At 35.4% G+C, this 19,136-nt stretch overlaps 1 protein-coding gene across 2 annotated transcripts in view; it reads left to right on the forward strand.

The window, feature by feature from the left end:
- The window catches only part of LOC150081261 (X-linked retinitis pigmentosa GTPase regulator-like), a 104,486-nt gene that overhangs the window by 77,585 nt on the left and 7,765 nt on the right, over positions 1-19,136 (forward strand). Inside the window, exons 17-18 of one of the 2 annotated variants that reach the window (XR_016547257.1) lie at positions 2,849-2,944; positions 14,540-14,639. Coding sequence is in view for 1 of the 2 variants with exons in the window: in XM_090378992.1 (XP_090235118.1) it covers positions 2,849-2,944; positions 14,540-14,563 (120 nt within the window). In the remaining variant the exon portion in view is untranslated. Of the gene's footprint in view, positions 1-2,848; positions 2,945-14,539; positions 14,699-19,136 lie in introns of those variants that run through there. The other variant, XM_090378992.1, reaches the window with a different exon arrangement.

Raw genomic sequence — 19,136 nt, forward strand, 5'->3', positions numbered from 1 at the left:
ACAGAGCAGTAGATGCACATGTTATAATGATAATTGCCAGGAAAGCCATAAACTTGAGCCTTTAAACTCATTTTTTGGATATATAAACACAAATAAAAGTGTTTATATATCCAAAGCTTAACGTTTATCCTATCCTAGTTTAACAATAATTTTATTGATTTAAACATACAATTTGCATATCAGAATATTGATTTAAACATACAATTTGCATATCCTTAAAGGGTGACTCATCTTTGATCCACATACCAGGAACTAAAAATCCAAAAGTTGACTGTGGATTCCTGGAGGGACCATCTTTCTTGTAAAAGGAGTCTAAATGTTAATTATATCGTAGCCTTCTTTCTGTCATACTGAACTTTGTTTTAGCATGAATGCTTTCCCTTTAGATGCAGCCTGTAGACCTGAACACAGTATTCCAAATGCAGACTCACCAGTCCTTAAGTTAAATTTATTGAACCAGTCCTTACTTATGGGAACTTGCACCTTCAGCTTTTTTTTTTTTTTTTTTTTTTTTTTCACCCACCCTGAGGTGTCAAAAAGTACTCTTTGCCTTCTACATTTAGCAAAATGCAATTCACATTAACTCCCTTAGCTTGCTGATTAGGAATTCAAATCATTAGTAACTACAGGTAGTTCTCGCTTTACGAGTTCCCGGGCTTCCGAGTTTTTTTTTTTTTTTTTTTTTTTCAAGTATCAAGTATCAACAAACTCACAAATATGAACATTAATTGCAAAAAATGAATGCTAAACATTCATAAATACCGCATTTCAAACCACGCATGTAGCTATACAATACAGTGTACCCCGCCTTACAATATTAATCTGTTGCCATCTTATCGCAAAAATATCATAATGTGAACCCAGTAACACATTGTTTTTTGGCAATTCATTCCACGACCTCAGAAGTTAAAATTTTCACTATATAACTCCCTAAAAGGTTGTTTTTATGGTATAAATTGTATTAGTTACCAATTCAAATCATTAAACATACTACATTTTCATTGTTATCATATGTTCCCATTATAAGAACCAATTTTGAATGGCTTTGTGATATTTTCTAAAGCAAATTTCTGGAAGTCACGACCATAAAACAATAAAAACAATTTGCACTCTCCAGTTTATTGGGCTTTTCTGTTAATGCAAGCAATTATAAACGTGTAGTAAACTCAATGTTATTGCATTTGTGAAAATACCGATAGCTGGAATTGTGTGGATTTTTCGTTATTATGGTGAAATGTGTTTGCCCTTTACTGAAATCTTCAATCGTATAAAAAACATAAATAAATTTTCAGAATCTTCTCTTCATTCCTTTTTTTTTTTTTTTAAGCTTTGTAAACTTGTTACTCCGTGCAAATCATGTTAGTTGCAATTTGTGCATTCTGTTAAAAAATGCTTATGCATGCTATTGAAATTTATAAAGAAAATAGAAGATTATCTTGGAAATAAATTCCTCTTGAAGCATTTCTGAAGTGTGCAACAAACCAACATGTGCTGAGCCAATAATGAGTGATCAACGAGTGTGCATTTAGTTGATGATGATGAAGAATAAACATTCTTTAACATTTGTAAGTCATAAATAATTTCTCTATTATTATAATTTGCTTAATTTTACGGGCTATGTTTTCATTTCTTTGGATAAATCAATCATTGGTTAAACATAAACTAATTAGCTAACTAATTTCATTGTTGATAACGTAACGCCTATTTTTAACATTATGTCTATGGGAAATAAATTCCTGCTTTACAAGTTTTCGCTTTACGAGTGTGCGCTAGGAATGAATTAACTGGTAAAGTTGAGAACTACCTGTATATCATTTTGAACAAAACATTTTCTTGTTTCTCAAGCAGTTCTGTAAGGCACTACTAATATTGGAACCTCTTTATTTTTTGTTTATCAGCTATAATTGTTCTTACTGCTAATGTTCCTGTTTCTTGTTTATACTCCGGCACGACCATCAGGTCAGTGGAGTTTACAATAAATCAATCAATACAAATGTTAATTGTATTTAGCAGTCACAGGTTTGAACCTCGGTCCACTCAAAGAGCGTGTGCTGCTGCACTCACGCTACTGACCACTCGGCTATGTCAGGCCTTGTATGTGGTATTCCATGTTTGTATCCGATTTCAATTTCACTTCCAAAGTGGAAAACAGCCTTGGATTCTTAGATTTTTTTAATTTGACTTTTCATATGTATATTAATCCTTACATAAGAATAAAGATTCCTATAAGGAATATAAAATGTTAGTTATTTTGTGAAAATTCTATTTCCATTGTATTAAAAAAAGTCTTCTCGCTGCTGTGGTTGTGTAGTGAAAAAAAAGCAAGGCTTTCTGTCTATTTTTTGTTACATTGTCATTGCTTATCCCAGATCTAATAGAATGAATTGGTGTAAAATTTTTGAACTGTTCATTTTATTAAATAATTCCTATTGTACAGCCTTTGTAAGATAGTAGGCCCAGCTATGAGACAGGTTCAATATTTTTTGTTTTAACTACAAAAATTGTAAATTTTAATCTAAATTTCCTGAAGGTTTCATTTTTTGAATATTTGATTTTTATTTTGAAATTTGCTTAATGTTATTTAATTAAAAAGATCTAACAAGTTAAATTAACAAATGCTTTAATATATAATGAAATGAAAGTAGTTTTAATTTTGCTTGTTAGATTTCTGATTTCACCTACTAATACATTTTGTATAAGAATATTAAAGAACAGCATTGATGTAAGCATTCCATCAAGTGATTATGATGATTAATGTTTATTCTTGATGGGATAAGAATATACCCATTATTAAGTTAAGCTGAATTTTTTTTTTTTTTTTTTTGCTTTTCGATTTCTTTCTTTAAAGAAAAATGAAAATGAAAGCCAAAACAGCAAAGTTGAAGAAGAGAAGGTGTCTAGTCCTACACGTCATTCTTCAAAGCAACATTTAAGTGGCAACAAGGTACTTGTACTGAAATTTTGTGTGTGTTTTTGTAAAATATGCACATACAAGGTAGGGTCAGAAAGTTCATGGGTGGAATTTTTATTTAAACAAATATATATTTACAGATAACCACAGACAATTTTTCAATATAATGACCTTGGCTATTTACATATTTTTTCTACTTGCAAAACAAGCTTCTTTGAAAGTTTTTTGATTGTATTTGTCATAGCTGCCATAACTTACTTCATTAGAAATTGCCTTACCTTTAAAGAATTCTTTAGTTTTGGAAGAAAATGAAAATCACATAGTGCAAGGCCAGATGAATGAAGAGGATATTGTGAGAGTGACAGTATTTGAAAAGGCAAGAAATTAGTGTTGCACGATAAGCGGGAGCATTGCTGTGAATTAATTTCCAATTTTCTCCTTGCCTGTCATCAGGTGTCTTCATTCAGATTTGAGGTATTGCTCAAAACATCAAAGGCAGATATTGTTGGTATATCAGAGACGTGGTGTCACACAGATATAAGGAATGCAGAACTGGAATTTGGGGAGTACAACGTCTACAGAAAGGATAGACAGGATAGGAAGGGGGGAGGGGTTATGCTATTAGTTAAGAAACACATAAAAACCAAGGAAGTGAAGCCAGTCGACATCGCTGGACAGTGCAGTGTTGAGTCAGTTTGGTGTGACATAAGCATTGGGAGATCAAAATTGAGAGTAGGAGTGTGCTATAGGCCTAATGACTCTGATGAGTATAATAAGAAACTGTACAGGGAAATAGAGTGGGCCAGTAAATCAGAGAGTCTTATAATGGGAGATTTTAATTTCCCAGATATTGACTGGAATTTGGGGGCTGGTCACTCACACACTAGCAGAGCTTTTGTGGATTTATTGGATGATTGTTTTCTACATCAGCATGTTCGGGAGGCAACTAGAGGGAGTAATACTCTTGATTTGATTATCAGCAGTGATTCTTCATGCATTAAGAATCTGCAGATAAATGAACCACTAGGTGGCAGCGATCACAGTGTACTGAAGTGGGATTTACTCAAAGAGGTAACTACCATTAGGGGTAAAGGGAAGGGATATTGCTTCCGTAAAGGCGACTACGATGGACTGAGACAGTATTTAAATTCTATACAGTGGGACCAACTGATGATGTTACCAACAGGAAATTCAAAATGGGAAGCATTCAAAGAATTAATCTTGGAAGCTACTAGGCTTTACATACCAACTAAGAAATATTGTTCAAGGTTTAGGCCAAAATGGATGTCAGATGAACTAATGAGGTATATGACAGAGAAGAAAAATGCATGGGATACTTAAAAATTAACACATGACACAGAAGCCTATGATAGATACAAGTTGATATGCAACCAAGTTACAAAGGAGATTAGGCAGGCGAAGGCAGATTATGAGAAATCCTTGGCAAGGGATGCAAAGAAAAACAGCAAAGAGTTCTTTACTTATGTAAACTCTAGAAGGAAGGGGATGAATCAGATTGGTCCACTTGATATTGATGGGTCAACTGTTGATGACCCTGCTCAGGTAGCTAACAAACTAAATGAATATTTTGCATCGACATTCACACATGAGGAGTTATTCAGCGAGGGGAATGCCAGAGGTGTATTCAACTCTAGCAGTAAGCTACAGAATCTTGAAATAACTGGGAGTAAAGTGGAGGAGAAACTGTTGAAGATAAACACAAGAAAGGCATCTGGGGTGGATGGGATCTATCCAGTTATATTAAAGGAGGCAGCAAAGGAAGTAAGCAAACCCTTAGCCATAATTATGAGGGCTTCCTTGGACTCAGGGGAGGTACCCATAGACTGGAAATGTGCAAATGTGACCCCAATTCACAAAGTAGGATCAAAGGCTGACACAAGTAATTATAGACCTGTGAGCTTAACTTCTGTTCCAGGAAAATTAATGGAGGCACTGGTTAAAGAAGCACTGCAGGATCATTTAGACAAGACTTCAGTTATAGCTCGGACACAGCATGGTTTTGTTAAGGGGAAGTCTTGCCTGACCAATTTGATTGGATATTATGGTGCAGTCACAAAAGAACTGGATGCAGGGAATAGCTTTGATATTATATACTTGGATCTTAGAAAGGCTTTTGATACTGTTGCACATGGAAGACTGCTACACAAATTGGAACAGTGTGACATTGGAGGCAAATTGCTGCTATGGATAAAGGGGTGGTTGAGGGGAAGAAGACAGAGAGTGGTAATCAATGGACACTGCTCATCGTGGACTAATGTTATTAGTGGAGTCCCTCAGGGCTCAGTGTTGGGTCCATTATTGTTTTCTGTATTTATAAATGATATTGATGATGGTATATCAAGCTTAATGTCCAAGTTTGCAGACGATACAAAGGTTGGCAGGGTTGTCAAGGACACTACTGACACTATGCTGCTGCAACAGGATCTGGAAAGGTTGAGCAGATGGGCTGAGAGGTGGCAAATGAAGTTTAACATTGACAAATGTAAAGTACTACACATGGGAAACAGCAACCCCAGAGCAACGTATCAACTCTGTGGTACTACACTGACAGTGGTAGAGAATGAAAGGGACTTGGGGGTGGTTGTGCAGGCAGATATGAAGTTCTCTGAGCAGTGCAGACGGGCTGCAAGAGTAGCTCATGGAGTATTGTCAATGATATACAGGAATTTTTCCAGCAGGGATAAGGAGGTGATTATTCCCTTGTATAAGGCAATGGTCAGGCCACACCTAGAGTACTGTATACAGGTCTGGAGGCCTCATTTCAAGAAGGATGTAGAGCTGCTGGAACGAGTACAGAGAAGGGCAACAAGATTAGTGAATGGAACAAATGGGTGCTCTTACGAAGAAAGGCTTAAGTTTTGCAAATTACAGTGTCTGGAGACTAGGCACCAGCGAGGTGATCTGATAGAGGTGTATAAAGCCTTGAATGGTTTGAGCATGCTCAATGCTGATGGGATTCTTCCTCTAGCTCAGAATAATCACCTGAGAGGGCATAAATCCAAATTGAGGAAAGACAGATGTAGGATAGACGTGCGGAAATTTGCCTTTAGCCAGCGGGTGGTTGGTTGGTGGAACAGACTTCCATCCCTTGTAGTGGAGGTTGATAGCCTAAATAAGTTTATGGTGAGCTGGACAGGTATTTTGAACGAACAGAGGGGTGAAGTGGAAGTGGGTTTTTTTTTTTTTTTTTTTTGGCTGATGCTGCATAAGCTTGCTTTCTTGCATCAAATGCCTCTACTAATGCTAATGCATCTCTGAAGTGGTTATTGATTTCGAAGTATATAATCATATTAACAGTATGACCTCCTGTTATAAATTCATACTGAATTATGCCTTTATAGTCAAAAATACATTTCTAGTAGTTTTTCCTTTAGACCTGTTAGTCCAATTTTTTTTATCATTGTAGAGATTTTATTATTCAGGGGATTGGCTTTTAGTGTGTGAGTCGTAAAGGTAATACCATTGCATCATCTTCTGTCACTGCCGATTTTAGAAATCCTGGAGTATGATCACAAACATTCAACTTTTGTTCTTTTGAACGTTCATCCTTTATTTTCATCTGATCTGCTGTTTAAACCTGGGAACAAAGAAGTTGCATAACCTTTTTATGTTTAAGATATCAGATATGGCTTGGTACTGCAACATGAGTACCCATTGTTATTGCTCATCCTCAGTATTATTGCATCCATCTTTAAAACACTTTTACCATTCAAAAATCTCAACTCTTGATAAATATTTTTCGCCATATGCTTCAGCAATCATTGCTACAGTCTCTGAGGCTGATTTCTTCAACAACAAAAAGTAAAATTTTATAGATCTTTGTTCAAAAAGTGAAATTTTAAAAAACAATGATATGAAATTACTTACTGATACTAACAGATAAAAATAAATCCTTGCAGTTGTGCAGCTGAAATGGCACCTGCTGTAAAAAAAAAATGTAAGTTTTAGGTCACAGAATAAAATAGTTTTTCTTCTTCGGCATTCAGATATTTAAAACAGATTCTGTGAAACTTTTTATTCCTACCTTGTTGTGAGCCGTAAGTTCCTTTGCTGCAGTTTATTTTAAGAACCCAGTACAATTTGTGTTTGGCACTTAAAAATAAACTGTTAGCCTGTGTCTTTTGTATATGATGGTAATATCAAAGTTTCTGACCCAACTTGTAAAACATCATATTCAAATAATATTTGTTAGTTTTAAGATAAAATATTACAATAATAATAATGCCGTTCATTATTAATACTGTTATTGTTTGTTTCAGAAATAGCTGAAGAAAGAATGCAATCCAAAGCAGGGGGGTGGGGATTGAAAACTGTTATAATGTTTTCACTTCTAAAAGGGTTAACTGAAGTTAATTCAAGATATTTACAAAGAATTTATTAGACTTGCTTGATAATTCTTGAATATAATAGTCCTATAACATAATAAAAAAAAACAAAAAAACTGGAATACAGAGATAAAGTCTTACAGAAAGAGCACATGATGAAGAACACATTCCAGAATATCCAAATGAGGTAATACCTCAATTCAGTGACATTATCATGAAAGATAGAGAATTACCATATAACAAATACATAAATTTTAGTCTGAAACTTTGGTATGCCACTGGAATGCAAGATAAGAAGTCTGCTACTTTTAATTGCAAAGAAAATTAGCAAAAACTTCTTTACTTATAATGGATAGATCCCATCCACCCCATCAATACTAGAAGAAAAGGAATGAATTACATTGGTCCAATAGATATGAATGGTATAACTGTTGATCGTCCTGTTCAGATTGCTGACAAACTGAATAGAATGGGAATAGTAATAGTAATAGAGGCATGTGATGGAAGAAAGCAAGCATATGAGCTTATGTAGCATCAGCCAAAAAAATTTAAAAATTCACGCAACCATTCCCTCTAAATGTTTGTCCAGTTCCTCCTTGAATTTATTTAAGCTATCAAATTCCACAACAATAGATGGAAGTTTGTTCTAGCAATTAACCACCCCATGGCTAAAGGCAAATTTCCGCACATCTATTCTACAACTGTCTTTCCTCAATTTGAATTTATGCCCCCTTAGGTTTGTAATCTGAGCAAGTGGAAGAATCCCATCAAAATTCAGTGTGCTCAACCCATTCAAGGCCTTATATGCCTCAATCAGATCACCTTGCAGGTGCCTAGTCTCCAGCCCATGCAATTTGCAGAACTTGATCCTCTCTTGGTAAGAGGATCCCTTCATTCACCTCACCAATCTTGTTGCCCTTCTCTGTACACACTCAAGCAAATCTAAATCCTTCCTAAAATGAGACCTCCAGACCTGTACGCAGTACTCAAGGTGTGGCATGACCATTTCCTTATACAAAGGGATAATCACCTCCTTTTCCCTGCTAGCAAAATTCCTGTGTATCATTGACAAAACCCCATGACCTGTTCTTGCAGCCTGTCTGCATTGCTCAGAAAACTTCATATCTGACTGCACAATTACTCCCAGGTCTTTTTCATTTTCTACCACCCTAAGTATAGCACCACACAGTTGGTATGTTCCTCTGGGGTTATTTCTACCCATATGCAGTACTTTGCATTTGTCAATATTAAAACTTCAGTTGCCACGTCTCAGCCCATCTGCCCAAATTTTCTAGATCCTGTTGCAGTAGCACACTGCCATTACTGTCATTAACAACCCTGCCAACCTTTGTATCATCTGCAAACTTCGACACTATGCCTAATATACCTACATCAATATCATTAATAAATATACAAAACAACAGTAGGCCCAACACTGAACCCTGTGAAACTCCACTAATAACATTAGTCCACGAAGAGCAGTACCCATTGATTACCACCTGTCTTCTCCCACTCAACCACCCTTTTATCCATTGTAGCAACTTACCCTTAATACCATTCTGCTCCAATTTGTACAGTAGTTTTCCATGTGCAACAATGTCAAAAGCTTTCTTGAAATTCAAGTATATGATATCAAAATAATTTTTTGCATCCAGTTCCTTTGTAACCACATTATAGTATCCAATCAAATTTTTCAGATAAGACTTTCCCTTAACAAACCAATGCTGTGTCTGAATTATTACTGCAGTCTTGTCTTGATGATCCTGCAATGTATCTAACCAGTGACTCCATTATTTTACCTGGAACAGGGACGCCTCCGTAGCCAGGTGGGAAGGAGCAGCAGTGCGTAGCACACGCTTCTTGATTAGACCGGGGTTCGAGCCCGTCACCACCAAATACGGAGGATGCGGAAAGGTCAGGGAATGACCACCGCATATCCCGGAGCAATATGGCCTTAGTTGCTGATGCTCCTAAAAACCAAATAACTAACTAACCTGGAACAGAAGTTAAACTAACTGGTCTGTAATTACTTGTGTCACCCTTCGATCCCCCTTTGTGAATTGGGGATACATTTGCACATCTCTAGAGCCGACTGGGCTAGCCGGGTGGGCAAAGTGCCTGCCTGGCAACCTAAAGGTCGCGGGTTCGAATCCCGCCTCGGGCTTGGATCAAAGTACTGCAAAAACCTTGGGAGGTGCATTATGGCCACAGAAGCCGATGCGCCAACAACTACCAAAAAAAAAAAAAAAAAAACATCTCTAGTCTGTGGGGACCTCCCCTGAGTCCAAAGATGCTCTCATAATTATGGCTAAGGGTTTGCTTAGTTGCTTTGCTGCCTCCTTTAATATAACTGGATAGATCCCATCCACCCCAGGTGCCACCTTTCTTATGTTTAACTTCAACAATTTCTCCTCCACTTTGCTCTCAGTTATTACAAAATCATTAAGCACCCTGCTACAATTTGATAACCTTCTGACATTTTCCTTCCTTAATAACTCCTCATGTGTGAATGTAGATGCAAAATACTCATTCAATTTGTTTGCTTCCAGAAGTTAATGAAATTATAACAGGGAGCTAAATGATTTTGATAACTGATAGGAAAATGTAAGAGAAATTGTCAAAACTTAACATAAAAGAAAAAAAAAAGTGCCTGGGGTGAATGGGATCTTTCCAATTATATTAAGGGAGGTAGCAAAGGAGGTAAGCAAACCCTTAGCCATAATTATGAGAGCATATTTGGATTCATGAAAGGTCCCTATTGATTGGAGACGTGCAGATGTATCCTCAGTTCACAAAGGGGGATCAAATGGTGACATTAGTAATTACAGACCTGTTAGCTTGACTTCTGTTACAGGAAAAATAATAAAGTCTCTATTTAAAGAAGTAACAGGACCATCTAGAGAGGAATGCAATTATACTGCAGTTAAAACTTGGATTTGTTAAGTCTTGTCTGGCCAATTTGACTGGTTGCTACAATGCAGTAACAAAGTAACTGGATGCAAAAAATAATTTTGACATCTTGTACTTAGATTTCAGAAGAGCTTTTGATACCGTTCCACATGAAAGGTATCAAAAGCTGTATCATGAAAGACTGCTGTACAAATCGGAGCAGTATAGCATTAGGTGCAAGTTCCTGCTGTGGATAAAGGGATGGTTGAGTGACAGAAGGTGGTTATTAATGGGCACTGCTTTTCTTGGGCTGCTGTTATTAGTTGGAGTGCTTCAGGGTTCAATGCTGGGCTTAGTGTTGTTTTCTATATTTATTAATGATGTTGACAAAGTCATATCAGGCTAAATGTCTAAGTTTTCAAATGATGTGAAGATTGACTGCAGTCATGACAAGAATCAAGGCTTACTACTGCAACAAGGCCTAGACATATTAGGCAGATGGGCTGAGAAGTGGCAATTGAAGTTAATGTTGAAAAATGTAGGGTATAGCATATGGGTAGCAGTAATCCTAGAATAATATACTAAATGTATGGTACACACTGAAGGTAGTGAAAAATGAAAAAACCCTGGGGATAATTGTGCATTATTTAGACATGAAGTTCTCTGAGTAGTACAGATGCACTGCTAGGACAGCTCAATGGTTTTGTCAATGATACACAGGAATTTTGCCAGCAGGGATAATAAAGTCATTATTCTGCTGTATAAGGCAGTGGTTAGGCCATATCTTGAGCACTGCATGCAGGTCTGGAAGCCTCATTTTAGGAAGGATGCAGATCCGTTGGAGCAGGAGCAGAGATTAGTGAGAGGAACAAAAGAGTCCTCTTACTGAGAAAGACTTAGTTCTGCAAATTGCAGTCTGGAAATTAGGTACATGTAAGGAGATCTGATTGAGGTGTTTAATGCTTTTGAATGGATAGTAAGCTAAATGGTCATGGCATTCTTCCTCTTGTGCAGACAACAAACATAAAAGGGGAGTATGAATTTAAATTGAGGAAGGATAGTTGTAGAATAGATGTAAGGAAATTTGAGGGGATGGACATAAGATGTTATGTCACATTCCGACATTTGAAAACTTTTAAATTGTATATAAAGGATTTTATCAGCAGGCTTCTTATCCACGGTAACACTTGGGTTCATTGCTTTGAATCGATCTGTCTTCTAATTCTGAAAATTATCCTGTCACAAGCAATGACAAACCAAAAATTTCTTAGTCAAGTTTTAAATTTTATAGTCAAAATTTCAAAGCAAACAATCAGGACATACTCCTTTATCCACTTCAAAGAAATATTTTGGAATTTTGAAGGAATTGTTATGGTTAACTCTCATCCAAATGGACAAATAATTACAGGAAACTGTTATATACAAGAGCTGTGCTTTGAAGGTACTGAGAGAGAGTGACCTGGAGAAGGAAAAGAAAACAAGTTAATTTAATGTAAATTCAAATGCATCCTTTCATTCACCTGATATGGGATCTTAAAACTATTATTTATTGCCCAAACTGAATTATCATATCTGTAGAAAAGGAAATTTCAAGAGGACAGTGCTATCATTCATGTCAACTTACATGACTTTGTTTTTTAAAATTATGAAAGATATGTCTTTTATGATTTTTATGAGAACCTTCCTTATTTTTATACATTTTAATCAAGCATGTATTTAATTAAACATGAATAACACTGATTAAATTACATGATTTGTTTAAGTGAATTTTATTGCAATTCAAAAGTATTACATAAAGTAAGTTAAACACAGAAGAGGTACTTAATAATTTCCAGCATTTCTGGATTTCTTATTGAATCTTATCTTTTCCTAATCCTAATCAGGACAGATTTGGTGGTGATTCCTGAATTTACAGGATAAAAGACTGTTCTGTTCTGTTCAGTTAAGTCAGGGAAAAGATATAACCAACTGGGGAGGAATGTGAAACCATTTGGTCAATTGTAACTAAAATTATTGCATACAAGGGGTCTACAAAAATTCCAGAAAAATACAGAACATTGCATTAGAACAGGACTTCTACCAAAGGAAGCTTTGATCACATTAACAGTCAGTTGGTATTTCATTTAAATTATTTTGGAAAATTATAACAATTGAATAACCTCTTGACAATCATATATGAATTGTTTTCAATTCTAGAGTAGCAAAAAAAGTGAATTTACTTCGAAATAATACTTTTATGGCATATCCTTAAAATATGCTACTCTGTAAGGCACTCCTTTAAAACAACACATCATTGTCTTCACTTAAATTTGGATTTGCAAAATCAACACTTCGTACACCAAGGAAATATTACAATAATACTTCTTTGTTTATTGTTTTTTTACCAGTAATGTAATATTGTATTACATAAATTCACTAGCAAGGGGAGTATAAGCACGAAAACATACCAAGGCTATAGAATTGGAAAAGTTGTCACAATATGAAACCAAATTAAAACGAGAAAATTAAATTTCATTATAAAGAAGTTTGATTACTAAATGAACAAAGAAAACAGCAAGAACATATAAGTAAGAACATACACTGATGAGCCAAAACATTATGGCCACCTACCTAATATGATGTTGGTCCTCCTCGTGCAGCAAAAACAGCTCGTATCCGGCGAGGCATGGACGCTACAAGATTTCTAAATGTGTCTTGGGGTATCTGGTACTAACACGTAACCAGCAGATCCTTTAACTCCTGTAAAGTCCGTGGTTCAGATGCTGCAGATTAGAGTTGCTGTTCCAACACAAACCACAGATGCTCAATGGGATTGCTGTCTGGGGAATTTGGAGGCCAGGGCAATACCTGGAAGTCTTCATGTTCTGTGAACCAGTCTTGAATAATCCAGGTGGTGCGGCATGGTGCATTATCCTGCTGAAAGATGGCACTGCCAGTGGGGAAGACCGTTGCCATGAAAAGGGTGTACCTAGTCAGCAGTGATGGTTAGGTAGGTGGTAGACGTCAGAGTGCCCAGAACATGGATGACTGGATCCAGGGTATCCCAGCAGAACACTGCCCAAAGCACAACACCGCCGCCACCCTTGTTTTCATCCCACAGTGCATCTAGGCACCATCACTTCCCCAGATAAATGATGCACACTTACCCGGCTGTCCACACATTGCAACAGGAAACGTGATTCATCAGACCAGACAACCTTCTTCCAATCACTCCAGGTCCGGTTTCAATGCTCGTGTGCCCATTGTAGGCACTGTTGTCGGTGAACTGTGGTTAGCATGGGCACTCAGAGCAGGAGTGGCCTGCAGCTATGCAGCCCCATTTTCAGCATGGTTCGATCTACTGTGTGTTGTGACACATTGCTCCCGTCACCAGCATTACCGGCGAGTTGCACCATAGTCGCTCTTCTGTTGCCACGTACCATCCAGGAGAGCCTTCACTCACCTTGAGCATCGATGAGCCGTGGTCGTCCAACACCTCGCTTGTGATTCGTGGGTTTTCCCTCCTCTGACTACTTTCAGTAGGTACTAACCACGGCTGACCGCGAGCACCTCACCAGCCATGCTGTTTCGGATATGCTCTGACCCAGTTGTCTGGCCATTACAATTTGGCCTTTGTCAAACTTGCTTAAGTCTGCTGCCTTTCCCATATGAAGAACAAGAGTAACACTGATTAACGGAGCTCAGTATCAGGTGTTTTTTAAACTGTGTCCCAACCCATGCATGTGCCGTAGTTCACCTGCAGTTGCTTCGATTTGCATAACGACTCACTGGTCATAATGTTTTGGCTCATCGGTTTATATATGTGTTCAGGAAGTTCATGGTAAATTGGTCTTTGAAATCAGTATTAAATGCTTTCTCAATATCAAAAAAAAAATATTTAATATTAAAAGTAGTGCCTCCCACTTGATTTACTAATAGACTTTTTTTGTGACTTAAATGTAATAGGAATGCTGATTTTTCTGATCCTAATTTATAATTAGAGTCAGAGGAAACGAATAATATAAACTATTTACTAATGTACAAGTTAGTGCATGTGCATCATCCATATGTAGCTAAAATTATCTGAAGCAAACAAGGTATAAGGCATCATTTCAAAACATTTCATATGAAAACTCTGACACAACTTTGTTTACTTCAGATAATTTTGCTATATACAGACATGATACAAATTCACTAACTTGTACATTAGTTTAAAAATTTTTTGTAGCTTGAGGCTTTGTAGCCTAGAAATTCTGAGTTTATAAACTATTTGAATGAACTTGTCATAGAAACTAAACAAGTTATATAAACTTTTAATAGTAAGCTGAAAACAGAAAAAGGAAAAAGTTATTTTTTTAAATATTTTTTAATACATTAAATTTGGAATATGACTATTTTTGTTTTTTCTCCATAGTCTGCAGCTTGTGTAATTTTCTGAATGTCAACAGTAAAGATCACCTCTGTGCTTCCCAAAAGTATTGACACAGTACATGAAGATTTGTCTTGTGTGTCAGGTTTGTATTTGCAGTAGGTCATGAATCATGTTGATTTTTCCATATTGTTGGAAATTAGACCATTGTTAGACAAGCTAATGACCTTTCTTGAGTAGATTACTTCTTTGCCAAAATTATGTAATCATTTTGTACAGTCCTGAAGATTTTTACAAAGAATTGTTTTATATACATTCCACATAAATCCAGTATAATGAAGAATATAGTCCTGTTTTTTGTTTACATTTCATCTGCAATTATTACACAGAGAAATGTGGAAAAGCAACTGCAGCATTTCAGTGCAGATATTTGTTTTAGGTATTTTTCTAAGATTTAGAAGAACACAAAGACATATCTTTTGTAGAACTTTTATAACTTCCTAGGGAAAGATAAAATAATACTCAAAAAATGGTGTAAATGATGAGAAAAATGAACTCTTTAAATTGTGCAGAAGCATTTCTTAAATTACTAGGTATTTTATATATAAATGTTTTGTGTTGTGAAATTTTTTATTGTTGAGGTGTTTTTATTTATTTATTTTTGTTTTACAAGTTTTCTCCCACAGAGAGAACAAAAGGGAGAAAAATATACAGCTGAATCTTATTTAATATACCACACCCTATTTTTACACTTTTCCTTCAGTAATGTTATTTTTCAGATGGTATAATTGGTCTTTCCTTTTAAGAATGATATAATAAAAAAACTATTTCCCATGTGATTTTGCTCAAAGTTATTTTTATTTATTTGTTTTTGTCCTTAAACTATTTTCTGCAATGCATATTTATATACATTGTCAGAGAATAAGTAGTTTATTGTGGGCTTCCAGTGATGTAGATGGCACATATTGGACTTTGAAACATAATGCATCAGTTTCTTGTGGATGAAATTTATAATCTGATATAAAAGTTGACTGATTTTTGATGATTATACGTGCAGAGAAAGAGGTGAATTGAAATCTGAGTTCCCAATTAGTCTGTTTAAATGAAATGCTATATTTTTGGCAAGGTGCAGTGTGATTGGATGTTTTTTCATGAATAAAATGTTTATTGGTAGAAAACATCCAATCACACTGTTATGATACTTAACGCTTGTTGAAAAAGTCTTAAGGCTTAAATTCTGTCAGTGCTACAGAGAACTTAAATGTGATCTTTTGAAGCCTAGTTGAGTTAGCTAGTCTCAGGTGAAGACTAGTGATTGTTTTGTGATTTTTTCCTAGGTGTTTTCATTCTGCAAACAGACAAATCTGTTTTAGAGCATGTGCAATTTACAAACATACACTGTTGCCTTGTGGCCTGCTGCCTTGTTACCAATCCAGAAGCTCCCAGTGGCAAAAATTTCTGCTTTAATTGTTCCCCGGAACAGTTGGTGTTTTCAAAATGTAAGTAGTTCTAGCCACATTTAAAAAAACTCTAATAGTATGAAGACAAATTGAACCATGGTGCCTGTGTGATTTAAAAGAGAATGGATAAGAAAAATGACTCATTAAAACTCAGCATTGTTTTTCCATTGGCTAAGTGGCTATTAAGCTTTACAGCTTTGCAAATGTAATCTTATATGGTGTTTAAACAACATTTTGCACAAGTTATCTTGATCAAAATACTTGAAAGCTTCTAACCTTTACACCTGTGTAAAGGTTAGAATCTATTATTAGTAATAGAACCTAACAATCGTATATTTTGCAGAAGAAGCAGAGATAAAAACATCTGCAAAATATGATTGTTAAATTTTATTAGTAATAAATCTATTCTAAACTTTACACAGGTGAAGTGTTTTGAGTATTTTGATAAATGTAATCTTGTCTGACAGACTACTCTCAATCATTTTCACAATATTACATATAAAAGGCAGTTAATTTCTTTATATATCCAGAATGCATAATTAATAAACATTATACCGAAAAAAATCACCTGAACTTGATAATTTAATCTACAGTAAACTCCCAATTATCTGAGTGCAGATTACTTGATTTACAGATTATCCATGTGTGATTTTTAAAATTGATTGCAGAATTAGTTTTTTTTTTTTTTTTTTTTCCATTGCCCAGCAAATTTATTGCAGGTATGCGAAACCATACATTAAATTACTGGAGGGTTATGAAATTGCACATATACTAACAGTATATACTTGGCTGCATCAACATTAGGGGAAAATATACAGTGCAGGACAGTATGATATAGTATTTTAATGTATTTACTCCAGTCTGTAAGATGCATTTTTTCCCCCCTGTAAAATGTTGCCTGAAATTCTATTTCATCATCCAAAGGTATATTTGGCATATGCAATGATTTTCTTTTTAATCTAAAAAGATCAGATCATATATTGCTGTTGTTTGGCATATCCGACAGAGGGCTTATTCTATTGATATGTATGTATCACCAGAACTCTTCATTTATCCTCAAGATAAAGATTAATAAAACCCTCCTTTTTTCTAGAAACCTCAAATCTTTTAGCAAATGTGGAATTGCAATGCCCTTGATGGTACTGAAGCTTTATTGCATTATAATGAATACATCCAAAATAATCACCGTTTGAACAAAGTAAAACTTCATATCATAACATCAGTAATGATGAGAATTACAGTAATGGATTTTTGGAGATTCTACAATGAGTGTATTTAATCTACACTGACATTTTGTTTAGTAAGAACTTTTGAAATTGTGCTTTTAGGGCACAATTTCAATTTTTTTTTTTTTTTTTTGTTAGTTGTTGGCGCATCAGCTTCTGTGGCCATAATGCACCTCCCAAAGTTTTTGCATTTTACTCTGATCCAAGCCCGAGGTGGGATTCGAACCCATGACCTTTGGGTTGCCAGATAGGCACTTTACTCACCTGGCTAGCCCGGTCGGCGAATTTTGGTTCAGTAACATTCAAACTTCAACATCTAAACTAATCAGAATATAATTAAATTAATTAATTGCTAACGTTTAATAGCTACTTTTTATTTCATGTTATTTAATGCAATGCAAAAAATCACAAGATGTTCAAAATGGTCTCCTTATTTTTGAACAGCAGTGATTTGAATGCAATTGGTTAGGTCAACACAACTGATTGCAGTGGTATATACTGTCTCTTTTGGTGAATATTAAGCTCTTTACATATTTAGCATGCATTGTACAGGCGCACCATCATACTGAGATCACATACAAGCATGCCCATTTAGAGGAATAACTTCATAGGGAGAAATGAGTTGAAATGATCTGCAGAAATGATCTGCAGTTGAAAGCCAGTAAGACTGGTATTTACAAGTTTGGCTCAAACATTAGTACTAATTCTTTGCTGTGGAATGTTTGATGACTTCCAATTATTTACAGCTCACATATGCAGATTGTGGAGATTTTTTTATCCCATTTCTGGTGAATTGTCTCATCAGACCATAATACACATTTTATAAATGTGGGATCATATCTTTTTTCTGTCAGTTGTAGAAGTCATTTAAAGAAAAAATTTCATAGAGATTGCTGTCTTATGATTTTATACGAGTATACAATTTGTATGATACAGATGCAAATCCAGTGTTTAGCATTCATTATACTGTGCTTTGTGATAGACCATTCTGTTGAAAAATCCTCTAAGTGGTTAGTGATGAGTTATTTATGACAATGACCACCACTTCATCCTCTCACAACAAATTCCATGACATGTTACAGTCAGCATACCAAAAAAAAAATCCCTAAGGCAACTAACCAGTCACACAATCCATCTGTTGCACACCCAACATGATGATGATTTCTTGAATGCTCCTGTTTTCAGTACAGTGTTAATGATGCCAGTTTGACTGCCTTCATTTTAGGCCTAATGTTAACTGTTGTGCTAGTATATGATTACAATAAAGTTGTAACAAAATACTAGGACAATGAAGTTGGAAATTTATATATTCTATTTATAAAGTATGAATCAGAGCTGTAATACTCAATATGTTCTACGTTGATAATAATATTAGTAAATTAATAAGAGGAGTTTAACTCCTCTTATTAATTTACTAATATTATTATCAACGTAGAACATATTGAGTATTACAGCTCTGATTCATACTTTCTAATTAATTTCCAAACTCTTATTGACTATTTCATTCACTTCCTGTCTCTCCAGTAGTATACAATCGATACACACAATTATGGGAGATTTTTTGAATGGCTTGGTACAAAATTACATTAAATCTACACTAAGGTACTCGGCCCAAAGTTACCATATTTCTTTCCTAAAATATTGCCTTCAAAACAACATCGTTCCGAAGTTTGCCAGGGTGAATTTAAATCAAAAAATTTCAGGCATAAAACAACTATCACTGGCGACATCACGTAATATTGTTAAGCTTGCCTTAAAATCTCGATATTCGGATAAACAAAAATACCTTTCCCAGGTTAGGAAGCTTCGCGATAAATTAAAAAATTAAAAAATTATCTACATCCGAACGATTGGTCTGTATTGAAGACCTCCATAGATTTGCGACGGGAAGCACAAGCCTCAGAGATAAAAAACAGACACGTTAATAAGTTGCAAACATTATCGAATAGTTCTAGA

The sequence above is a fragment of the Mastigoproctus giganteus genome, chromosome 8 (assembly GCF_048544385.1).
Source record: "Mastigoproctus giganteus isolate SK-2022 chromosome 8, ASM4854438v1, whole genome shotgun sequence".
Taxonomy (NCBI): Eukaryota; Metazoa; Arthropoda; class Arachnida; order Uropygi; family Thelyphonidae; genus Mastigoproctus; species Mastigoproctus giganteus.